This window comes from Cetorhinus maximus, chromosome 2 (genome assembly GCF_964194155.1).
Source record: "Cetorhinus maximus chromosome 2, sCetMax3.hap1.1, whole genome shotgun sequence".
In the NCBI taxonomy this organism is placed as follows: domain Eukaryota; kingdom Metazoa; phylum Chordata; class Chondrichthyes; order Lamniformes; family Cetorhinidae; genus Cetorhinus; species Cetorhinus maximus.
This window is the reverse complement of record NC_135880.1, coordinates 49,747,476-49,760,394: the sequence shown is the minus strand read 5'-3', so window position 1 is coordinate 49,760,394 and position 12,919 is coordinate 49,747,476. Positions and strand designations below refer to the sequence as shown.

Here is a 12,919-nt window from a genome sequence, read left to right as displayed (position 1 = left end):
TTATATAAATTTTGAGATGCGTGCCTTGAATTCAGTAGTAATAAGCCTTATAGGTTTTTACAAAACTAGATTAAACATCTGTTGACAAGAAAAATTATTTTTAAACACACACATATGTCTACAAATTACTACTATGATAACTTCTAAATCCCCTACTTAATGTGACTCCCAGTTACACCTTTGTTAAAGCAACAGTAAGACATACAGATTTTAAAAGACCCAGGCAAAGTAACACGCAATACCCTGAGCCAGTCAAATTCAATATGAGTTTTCTTAACTTCAGTTCTTTGAAAACAGCAACTTGAGACATAGATGCTGAAGGCGTTTCACACTTTTTAGATGTTAAAAATGCCTTACACACAGTCTTAGCTCCTTTATACATATTTTCCCCTTTGAATGCAAATTCCCATTGTTTCACTGTGTCTTTGGACTTTATCTTTCTGATAATAAAAATCTCTCGGCACTAAGTTTTACCAGTAATCTTTGAGAAAAATAAAAACACTGTTTCTAAACTTCACCTGGCTAAGTGACATATTTCACCCCTCCTTTGAAAACAATCTAGTCTGGTTTATTTAAAAATGCAAATATCCTTTTACATCTTACATTCTAAACTTCCCCCATGTTTACATCAAAGCCTTCAGACTAGCTGCTTTTAATCCAATTAAGTCTCATACAACACGCACGCACCACTGTTTTACAATGAATTCCAATAACGTTGAGAATTATTATATCTTCCTGACATAAACGCCCCTTTCCTTAAATATCTTTTTCCCCATTCATCTTGGGTTCCATTGTGCTCAAACACTGCTTTGAAACTCAAACAAAAACAGAAAATGCTGGAAAAACTCAGCAGGTTCTAACCGCATCTGTGGAGAGAAAAACAGAGTTAACGTTTTGAGTCCATGTGACTCTCCTTCAGAGCTAAAGGGAAGTAAAAATGTGATGAAATTTATATTGTTTAAGTGGGGTGGAGCAGGTGAAGCTGGATAGAGGGCCAGCGATAGGTGGGGGCAAAGGAGAGATTGACAAAGATGTCATGAACAAAAGGGCAAAGGAGGTGTTAATGGTGGTGATAAGGGCTAAAAGAAGTGCTGATAGTGGCATTAAGGTAAGAAAGCAGAATGTGATAATAGCAGGACAAGGATAAGCACTCTGAAAAGAACAACATGAACAAGTGGCAGGTGGCCGTTGTGGGAGTGTGGGAGGGGACGGTGGTGGAGATAAAAGATCGAAAATAGGATAAAAGGTGGGAATAAAACAATGAATAAATGAACAAAAATAAAAAGTGGATAAAAAATAAAAAAATAAATAAAAATGAGTATTGAAAAAAACGGGTGGTGATAGAGGAGAGAGTTCATGGTCCGAAGTTGTTGAATTCAATGTTAAGTCTGGAAGGCTGTAAATGCCTAGTCGGAAGATGAGGTGCTGTTCCTCAAGTTTGTGTTGGGCTTCACTGGAACATTGTAGCAGGCCAAGGACAGACATGTGGGCATGAGAGCAGGATGATATGTTGAAATGGCAAGCGACAGGATGGTCTGGGTCATGCTTGCAGACAGTCTGAAGGTGTTCCGCAAAGCGGTCACCCAGTGCGTTTGGGCTCTCCAATGTAGAGGAGACCGCGTTGGGAGCAGCGAATGCAGTAGACCAAATTGAAGGAGGTACGAGTGAAGCATTGCTTCACCTGAAAGGAGTGTTTCGGCCCTTGGACGGTGAAGAGGAAGGAGGTAAAGGGGCAGGTTGCAACTTCTGCAATTGCATAGGAAGGTGCCTTGGAAGGGGGATGAGTTGTTGGAGGTGATGGAGGAGTGGACCAGGGTGTCCTGAAGGGAACAGTCCCTACAGAATGCCGACGGGGGGGTGGTGAAGGGAAGATGTGTTTGGTGGTGGCATCGTGCTGGAGCTGGTGGAAATAGTGGAGGATGATCCTTTGAATGCAGAGGCTAGTGGGGTGAAAAGTGAGGACAAGGGGGACCCTATCATGGTTCTGGGAGGGAGAGGAAGGTGTGAGGGCAGAGGCGCGGGAGATGCGGCGGACCCAGTTGAGTGTCCTGTCAACCACAGTGGGTGGGAAACCTCGGGTAAAGAAGAAGGAAGACATGTCAGAAGCGCTGTTTTGGAAAGCGGCATGATCGGAACAGATACGACAGAGCTGAAGGAACTGAGAATGGGATGGAGTCCTTACAGGAAGCAGGGTGTGAGGAGCTGTAGTTGAGGTGTTAGACCTGAGTTTTCCAGCAATTTCTGTTTTTGTTTCTGATTTCCAGCATCCGGAGTATTTTGCTTTTATCTTTGAAACTCAAAATTTCTCCAAATATAAAAATCTTTCATGTTTTCTGTTTTGTTTCTACCTTTGGGTCAATAAAATTTAATATAGCTTCCCCTGTATACTCATGGAACCCCTGTAAGATGCAAATGTTCCTTGTCACCTCTCACTTTTGAAATTCAGCAGCTGAAAAATCAATTTCCCAACTTGTCTCAAAATGCATATTTCAGATCCAACCTATTTACTTATAACTCAAACCCACCAAAACCTCTCATTACAAATGCACAAACCCTAACACCTTTAACCTTTCATCTCTTAGACCTCTCAGACAGCCTGTCTGTAGTAACCTTCCCCCTGTTTAATTAACCCTGGGCACACACACCTACAGCTTTCATCACAGACAACATAATCGCAAAAATATAAAAATATACATCTCTAATCACAGCTATTAAGTGGCAAGCAACACTGTGCCACACAAGTTACAGGTGATGACAATCTCCAAGAAGAGAGAATCTAACTATCGCACCTTCACATTCCATTGCATTGCCATCACTGATCTGCCATGATCAATATCCTGTAGGTTACCATTGACCAGAAACCTAACTGGATCAGCCATATAAATACTGTGGCTACAAGAGCAGGCCAGAGGCTAGGAATCCTGTTGTGAGTAACTCACCTCCTGACTCCACAAAGCCTGTCCACCATGTACAAGGCTCAAGTCGGAAATGTGATGGAATACTCTCCACTTGCCTGGATGAGTGCAGCTCCAACAACACTCAAGAAACTTGACACCATCCAGGACAAAGCACCTTCCAAACCAGTGATCTCTACTGCCTAGAAGGTCAAGGGCAGCTGATGCATTGGAGCACCACCATCTGCAAATTCCCATCCAAGAAACACACCATTTTGACTTGAAACTATATTGCCATTCCTTCTTTGTCAGTGGATCATCATGGAACTCCCTTCCTAACAGCGCTGGGGATGTACCTATGCCACATGGGCAACAGCGGTTCAAGAAGGCTGCTCACTGCCAACTTCTCTAGGGCAATTAGAGATGGAAAAATTGCTGGCCTGGCCACATGTAACCCACATGTGCGAACAAAAAAATTGCTTGAGTTGCTCTGGTAATATGGAGTAATTTATGAAAAATTGTGAAAGGCTAACATTTAATCCTCATTTCAGAGTGGCATGCTTGTTTTGAACTCAGTTGATTTTTACTGTGCCCAGTTGTGATATTAGGCATGCAGTGAACACCTAAACATAAATCTGGATGGCATAACTGAAAGCCTTTACACCCAACAAACATACAAAATAAAGCTTACAGCCAAACAGCTCTAAATATAAACCTGTGGCATGTGAAGGCAAATGTTTGCTCTGAAAGTGGAATAATACAATGGTTTGTAGCTTAAGCTTCAGGTTTGTCCAACATTGTACTTTGTTTCTGCCTTTGCAGTTCATAAGTGTAGCTTCATTGCTTTTCCTCCCCCTCTTCCTAAAAGATGGCTTTTGACACTCGATACATGTTGTGCAATTTAAAAACATCACCAAAACTACAGTTCCAGATATTTTATGTGCAAAAATGAACAAGTTGTCTAGATATAGTGCAACCATGCCAATTCATTACCTATTTTGTTTCTTATTTTGGCCTAGTCTGTAATCTCTCGTGGGAAGAATACAGGACAGGACTCTGCAGTTCTAAATTTCTCAGGCGATTATTTTTATTTCAGTCAAAAATGGTATTTTTCATTTGCATTATGTATATGTGCTGAACACCTAGGAAATGGGGCTGATGATGCAGTCTGCTCCATCATACAATTAGATCATGACCAGTTGGCACCTCAACTTCAGATCCCTTGGTACCCTTAATGATCCTCATCAGGCCCTTTTGATGAGCGTTCCAAACTCCTACCCTTTGTGGAACAAATGTTTCCTGATTTCACTCCTAAATCACCAACCTCTAATATTGTGTTCTCTTGTGGAAAATTGCTCTGCCTGGGAATTTAGAATAAACATTTTGGGTTATAAAACTATCATAAACTAAATTGTATGAGAATAAATTTATTTCTCATAGGATTTAGTTATTTTACACTGCTTGAGGGTGGAATTGGCCACCTTGCTCTAGTGTCCCTGGGCAAAATAATTTACCCAGTTTAGAAATGTGTGATAAGAGATGTTTTGTTTAATGTGAATTTTTCCATTTTAAATATATTCATGAATTGGTTGCATAAGCACAGTTTGCCATCGTTACTTGTGACCCCTCTCCATCACTTTCCTCTTCTACTATTTTGCTGCATATGCAAACAGTGAACACAAACTTGAGCTTCTGAATAATGGGCATCTCTGGAGCACGGAACATGAATCTGAGCATCTCCACTCTGTAAATGGGGACAAAGCAGCTGTTGGGCTCTGGATGTTTCCCGATGGAAAGCAGCAGTTGCTGTGTATAAAGATCTGTTCTTTGACTTGAGAAAAAAGTACTTTGTGGAATGTTGGGGTGACAGGAAAAGCCAGCATTTATTGTCCATCCCTAGTCACCCATTGTGGCGAGACACCTTCAGCACATGGACTGCAGCAGGTCAAGAAGTGAGTCCATAAGACATAGGAGCAGAAGTAGGCCATTCGGCCCCTCGAGTCTGCTATTCAGTGAGATCATGGCTGACCTGATAATCCTCAACTCCACTTTCCTGCCCTTTCCCCATAACCCTCGATTCCCTTACTGATTAAAAATCTTGTCTACCTCAGCCCTCTGCGGTAAAGAATTCCACAGATTGACTACCTTCTGAGAGAAGAAATTCCTCTTCCAACTCTGTTTTAAATGGGTGCCCTCTTACTCCGAGATTATGCCCTCTGGTCCTAGACTCTCCCACAAGGGGAAACAACCTCTCAGCATCTACCCTGCCAAGCCCCCTAAGAATGTTATGTTTCAATAAGGTTGCTTCTCCTAAATTCCAATGAATACAGACCCAACCTACTTAACCTCTCCTTATAAGAAAATCCCTCTATACCCAGGGTCAACCTAGTGAACCTTCTCTGGACTACCTCCAATGCCAGTATATTTTTCCTTAGATAAGGGAACCAAAATTGTTCACAGTATTCTAGTCTAACTGGTGCCTTATATAGTTTTAGCAAGACTTCCTTATTTTTAAACTCCATTCCCTTTGAAATAAAGGCCAACATTCCATTTGCCTTCACTATTACCTGTTGAACTTGTATGTTAGTTTTTTTGGATTCATGCACAATGACTCCCAAATCCATCTGCTGCAGCTTTCTGCAATCTTTCTCCATTTGAATAATATTCAGCTCCTCTATTCTTCCTGCCAAAGTGCTACACCTCACACCTTCCCACAATACATGCCATCTGCCAAGTTTTTGCCCACTCACTTAACCCTCTAGACTCTGTGTCAGCCTCACCACTTGCCTTCCCACCTATTTTTGTGTCATCTGCAAACTTGGCGATAGTACATTCACTTCCCTCATCTAAGTCGTTAATATATATTGTAAATAATTGTGGCCCCAGCACTGATCCCTGTGGCACTCCACTAGTTTCAGGTTGCCATCCGGAAAATGCCCCCCTTATCCCAACTCTGTCTTCTATTAGTTAGCCAATCCTCTATCCATGCTAATATACTACCCCCAACACCATGGGCTGTTATCTTAAGTAGCCTTATGTGCAGTACCTTATCGAATGCCTTTTGGAAATCCAAATATATTACATCTGGTTCCCCTTTATCTATCCTGCTTGTTACTGCCTTGAAGAATTATAGTAAATTTGTTAGGCATGATTTTCCCTTCACGACGTCATGCTGACTCTGTTTGATTAGATTATGTATTTCTAAGTGCTCTGCTATTACATCCTTTATAATGGGCTCCAACATATTCCCACTGACGGATGTTAAGCTAACTGGCCTATAGTTACATGTTTTTTGTTTCCCTTTTTGAATAAGGGTGTCACATTGGCCGTTCTCCAATCCTCTGGAACTTTTCCAGAATCTAAGGTTTCTTGGAAGATTATTACCAGTGCATCCATTATCTGTATAGCTACTTCCTTTAGTATCCCAGGATGCAACCCATCAGGTCCAGGGGACTTATCAGCCTTTGGCCCCATTAGTTTCCCTAGTAATTTTTCTGTAGTGATAGTTGTATTTATTTCCCCTCTTTCCCCCCGCCCCCCTCCTTTTTTTTTCCTCTGGCTTGCCACTAATCTTTGCCACATTGTGTTTTTTCTTTCCATTTGACACTGTCCTTAACTTCCTTGGTTAACCATGGTTGGTTTATCCCCTTCCTTGAATCTTTCTCCCTCACTGGGATATATCTTTGTTGTGAGTTATGAACTATTTTCTTAAACATCTGTCATTGTCATCAACTGTCTTTTCTGCTAAACTGCTTTCTCAGTCCACTCCAGCCAACTCTGCCCACATTCCATTGTAATTACCCTTATTTAAGTTTAGCACAGTTGTTTCTGACCCAAGTTTCTCACTCTCAAACTGAATGCTAAATTCTACCCTATTATGGTCATTGTTTCCGAAGGGATCCTTTACTCAGATAATTTATTAAACCTGCCTCATTGCGCATTACCAGATCCAAAATAGCCTGATCCCTGGTTGGATTCACAACATGTTGTTCTAAGAAACTGTCCCGAATACACTCTTGAGTGTTTGCTCATGTCTACCTCTGCCAATTTTATTTTCCCAATCTACATGACCATTAAAGTCACCCATGATTAATGTACTGCTTTTTTTACATGCCCTCATTATCTCTTCATTTATAGTCTGTCCTACAGTATAGCTACTGTCAGGTGGCCTATAGACTACTCCCACCAGTGTCGTCTTCCCCTTGTTATTTCTTACCTCCACCCATATGGATTCTACGTCTCCCGATCCAAGATCCTTTTCTTGTTATCATACTTATTCCATCTCGTACTAACGAAGCTACCCCACCGCCCTTTCCTTCCTGCCTGTCCTTTCGAAAAGTCACATGCCCCTGAATATTTAGTTCCCAGCTTTGATCTACTTGTAACCACATCTCCATAACGTTTATAAGATCATACCCATTAACCTCTATTTGTGCTATTAATTCATTTATTTTGTTCCGGATACTATGTGCATTTAAGTAAAGGGCCATTAATTTTGCCTTTTTACCATTTTTTCCCCTTTTGACCCTATTTGCTGCTTTTTTTTAATGTTTGTACACTCTGTCCCTTCCCGTCACACTCTTGGTTTTATTACCTAAATAGCTGTCCCACAAGACTGCCATATCCTTTTGCTTTGTAAGCCCATGTATCCCCTTTCCAGAACCCCACCACCCCCCTATTTAGTTTAAAGCCCTCTCTAGAGCCCTATTTATTCGATTCGCTAGGACACTGGTCCCAGCACGGTTCAAGTAAAGCCCATCCCACCGGAACAGTCCTGCAATGCTGCTAAGTAGGCAGTTTCAGGATTTTGACATGATGATGATGAAGGGATGCCAACATATGTTCCAAGACAGTAAGGCACGTGACTTGGAAAGAAACCTAGCAATAGTGGTGTTTTAATACACCTGTCCTTGTCTTTCTAGATGATGGAGGTCATGGGTTTAGGAGGTGCTACCAAATAAGCCTTGGTGAGTTGCTGCAGTGCATCCTGGAGGGAATATATACTGTAGCAATGGTGTCAGTGATGGAGGGAGTGGATGTTTGAGGTGGTGTGCTGCAATTTGAGCAGACCACTTTTTCCTGGGTGGAGCATCTTTAGTGTTACAGCTATCCAGGTATTCCATCAAGCTCCTGACTTGTGTGTTTGTAGATGGTGGAGATGTTTTGGAGAACTTGGAGGTGAATCATGCACTATAAGATACCCAGCCTCTGATCTGCTTTAGTAGCTATGGTATTTGTAGCTGGTGTAGTTGATTTTCTGGCCATTGACCCTCAGAACATTGGTAGGGGATTCAGCAATGGTAATGCCAATGACTGTCAGAGGAAGGTGGTTGGATGCTCTTTGATGGAGATGGTCATTGCCTGGCATTTGTGTGGTTCAAATGTTGCTTCCCACTTAACTGCCCAAGCCTGGATCATGTCCCCATCTTACTGCAGATGGGCATGGACCTCTTTATCTGTGTATTGCAAATCGAATTGAATACCTCCACACCTCCTCCTCTCCTCACCACCATGCCCCCTCCCTACTGCTTACACCTTAAATTAGCCTCCTCATAGTACTGATATGCATCAGTCACAATGCATTGCACTTTGCAACAGACCAAAAGTAAATACAGCGCAAGCACTGTCAAAGTCACACCCAACTCGCATATTCACCTGAAGTTTCCAATCTATCCTACAGGCTATGATGGCCAATAAATACTGCTAGGGCATGTACATTAGAACTGAGGCACAGCAGTCATTGGGGCAACTTCCAAAGAATGCATGAAGTGTAAATCTATGTTCATATTTAATGGCTATATGGACAAGCAGACACTTTGTGCACAACATATGGGCAGTTGCCATTTGGCACTTTGCTTCATCATTTTTTACAATGCAGTCAAGTGCCTACCCTGTGTGTTGCACATTCCCACCATTCCCCATGCCCCCAATACCATTTTTATATTGCAGTATAGGTACATTTTCAAAAATACTACTTGTGGGAGAGTACTACCTAGCTATAAAAATTTCATCTGCTCAGTGCCAATCTACTGATAGAAGGCAACCTTAAATAAAATTTGGTATGCTCAGTTTTTAATATATCCTAGTTACATCTGAAAATATAGTTGTGTTTTCAAATTGGCAGTATTTTTGGAAAAGCAACTCATAGAGTCATAGAGTTATACAGCACAGAAACAGGCCCTTCAGCCCATCCTGTCTGCTGGCTATCAAGCACCTGTCTGTTCTAATCCCATTTTCCAGCACTTGGCCCATAGTGCTGTATGCTATAACATTTCAAGTGCTCATCTAAACACAACTTAAATGTTGAGGGTTCCTGCCTCTACCACCCCCTCAAGCAGTGTGTTCCAGATTCCAACCACCCTCTGGGTGAAAAAATCTTTCCTCAAATCCCCTCTAAACCTCCTGCACCTTACCTTAAATCTATGCCCCCTGGTTATTGACACCTCTGCTACGTGGAAAAGTTTATTCTTATCTATGCTGCTCATAATTTTGTATACCTCTATCAAGTCCCCCATCAGTCTTCTATGCTCTAAGGAAAACAACCTAGCCTATCCAGTCTCTCTTCATAGCTGAAACGCTCCAGCCCAGACAACATCCTGGTGAATCTCCTCTGCACCCTCTCGAATGCAATCACATCCTTTCTATAGTGTAGCAACCAGAACTGCACACAGTACTCCAACTATGGCCTAACTAGCATTTTATACAGCCCCAACATAACCTCCCTGCTCTTATATTCTATGCCTCAGCTAATAAAGGCAAGTATTCCATATGCCTTCTTAACCACTTTATCTACCTGTGCTGCTGCCTTCAGGGATCTATGGACATGTACACCAAGGTCCCTCTGATCCTCTTTACTTCCTAGGGTCCTACCATTCATTGTATATTCCCTTGCCATGGTAATCCTCCCAAAATGCATCACCTCACACTTCTCAGGATTAAATTCCATTTGTCACTGCTCTGCCCATTTTACCAGCCCATCTATATCATCCTATAATAAGACTTTCCTCCTCACTATTTGCAACACCACCAATTTTCTTGTCATCTGCGAACATACTGATCTGACCTCCCATATTCATGTCTAAATCATTAATGTATACTACAAACAATATTTGTAAAAAGCTGGCATGTAGTCTGAATTTCGTTCTTAGGGCAGTTAGAAGTTTTAAATCTGACCCTGGAACATAGTGTGGCTCAAGGGAAATAATTTGCATTGTTTTTATCAATTTTTTTCAACCATATGCTTTTACAATCCTCCATGAGCACGGAATCTATAGTAATACACAGCATTTTATCCAAGATGTATAAATATTCTTGTTTTCCTATTCCATTTAATTAATTTTCATTGTTACCGTTTAACCATCTGAATTTGCAGTCATCGGTGTTCCAGCAAGCCAGAAATAAGACTCATTACAATTTTTATCCCCACAGTCGGCAATTTTCAACTTTCAGAGTCTACTGACGGTGATACTACTCCTGATTTGTACCTGTGCCTACATCAGGGCCCTAGCTCCCAGTGTTCTGGACAAGAATAAAACTGGGTAAGTACACTATATTTTTTTGTTTGGTAGATTATTGAAATTGAAGGCCTTTTTGAAAATTTTTTTTAGCAATTAAAACATTACCAAATGCAGCAGGCTACAATTGAGAAATGTTTGATACTGGGTGTTTATCATCTCTATTGACTTAGCAATTTTCAGCCTTTGGCGTTTAACTGATGATGGTTTGTTTCTAACAAGTTTATCCCAAAATTCGCATTTGTCCTGTGATTTCTAAAAGTGCATAAGTCTGTTTAATGGCTGGGAGAAGCTCTAAATATAATGCAACTGCAAGGCTTCAATTCAAGCTGTTTTCATTCATCATATGTTAAAGCTTTATTGCAAATCTTTCTGAATCTCAAACTTTTGCGTAAAGTTTGGCACTTGCATTGCAAAATAAGAATTTTGAGTTTTTTGTTTTGAGTGACTGTCTATATGGGTTGTTTGAAGTTAGCATGGAGATATGTACTGTTCAGTGTTTTGTTGTTGTATTGCTTTTTTAAAAATTCATTCACGGGGTGTGGGCTTCGCTGGCTGGGCCAGCATTTATTGCCCATCCCTAGGAGGCAGCTCACCACCACCTTCTTGAGGGCAACTAGGGATAGGCAATAAATGCTGGCCCAGCCAGCGAAGCCCACACCCGTGAATTAATTTTTAAAAAAGCAATACAACAGCAAAATGCAGAACAGTTCATATCTCCATGTTAACTTCAAACAACCTATATAGATGGGCATTTTACCATAAAATATTATGGATGTGTTTTATTATCAGCAGTATAAGTAGGTGTGGCTATGGAATACTATACATACATTTGAGCAGACCATTTGAGAATTAACCTTTAACTATTTAATTAGCAGTGGCTGAGCCTGTTTCATTAGATGCCTAATGCAATGCAATTGAAGGTAACTTCAAACAGATATGCTTCCTCTCTTAATTGACTTTGTGGTTACAGAAATTAATGTTGGTACCATTTTTAACATGTTAACTGGCCCCTATTATCTACTCGGTACACAATTCAACAGGCTATGTTGGTGGGTGGTCGGCCTATATATTATCATATTACTTATTTTAAAAGGAGGAAATGCTACTTGCAATTGATTATTTGAGAAATCCACTCAACAGATCCCAAAATTTAGGATATTGAATAAATATACAAACCCATTGCGCCACACCACAGTTCAAGACGTAGCATTGTAGCGCAAAACAAACACAGCCAATGTAAGATTCTCTAATTTTCTCAGCAATTCCCAGTCACAATGTCAATTAGCCTACCTGTGCTCTAACTTAAATTGATCTCTGATTTTTCCAAGGAAATGCTAAGAAGTTTAGTGTTTGCCTGAGATGAAAGATAGAACATGAACAGGAAAAGAAACAGTGTAGCCCAACAATAGAATAATATTGCCCTTCAGGCCTCAAGATTGAAGATTCAAGTCACTGCTGCGGTACTTCAGATCTGCCTGATAGGATATTTAATGTCGCCTTGGCCAATTGATATAGAAGTATTTTTTTTTATCCAAGATGGAACTGTCTACCTAGATAAACCACAGACAAATGCATTAATGTACAAATAAACAATTGGACTATGGATTATATCAATGTTACAAAGCCAAACCTCTGAAGAGCTACCATCCCAACCTGTGTTAGTTAAGTAGATGTATGCTATTTCCACTGGATTCAATAGAAATAATTGAAATATCTTCAAAGATGTGTTTGCTACACCATAAATTTGATGAGGGGGTTGAGAGGAGGGTGGGATGATGGGGTATTGGAGGGGGTGGGGAGGGCGGTGGAATTAATCCATAAGCCCATAAGGCATAGGAGCAGAAATTAGGCCAATCGGCCCATCGAGTCTGCTCCGCCATTCAATCATGGCTGATGAGTTTCTCAACCCCATTCTCCTGCCTTCTCCCCGTAACCTTTGATCCCCTTACCAATCAAGAACCTATCTATCTCGGTCTTAAATACACTCAATGACCTGGCCTCCACAGCCTTCTGTGGCAATGAATTCCGTAGATTCACCACTCTCTGGCTAAAGAAGTTTCTCCTCATCTCTGTTCTAAAAGGTCTTCCCTTTACTCTGAGGCTGTGCCCTCGGGTCCTAGTCTCTCCTACCAATGGAAGTATCTTCCCCACGTCCACTCTATCCAGGCCTTTCAGTATTCTGTAAGTTTCAATCAGATCCCCCCTCATTCTTCTAAACTCCATCGAGTATGGACCCAGAGTCCTCAAACGTTCCTCATATGTTAAGCCTTTCATTCCTGGGATCATTCTCGTGAACCTCCTCTGGACCTTCTCCAGGGCCAGCACATCCTTCCTGAGATACGGGGCCCAAAATTGCTCACAATATTCTAAATGTGGTCTGATCAGAGCCTTGTAAAACCTCAGCAGCACATCCCTGCTTTTATATTCTAGTCCTCTCGAAATAAATGCCAACATTGCATTTGCCTTCCTAACTACCGACTCAACCTGCAAGTTAACCTTAAGAGAATC

General features: G+C 41.2%; 1 protein-coding gene across 3 annotated transcripts in view; it reads left to right on the top strand.

Moving 5' to 3' along the window:
• tmem167a (transmembrane protein 167A) overlaps window positions 1-12,919 on the top strand; it is a 48,441-nt gene that overhangs the window by 6,670 nt on the left and 28,852 nt on the right. For 2 of the 3 annotated variants that reach the window (XR_013579703.1, XM_078564624.1), the window contains exons 1-2: window positions 7,868-8,008; window positions 10,323-10,432. Coding sequence is in view for 2 of the 3 variants with exons in the window: in XM_078564624.1 (XP_078420750.1) it covers window positions 7,931-8,008; window positions 10,323-10,432 (188 nt within the window). In the remaining variant the exon portion in view is untranslated. Of the gene's footprint in view, window positions 1-7,867; window positions 8,009-10,322; window positions 10,433-12,919 lie in introns of those variants that run through there. The other variant, XM_078564634.1, reaches the window with a different exon arrangement.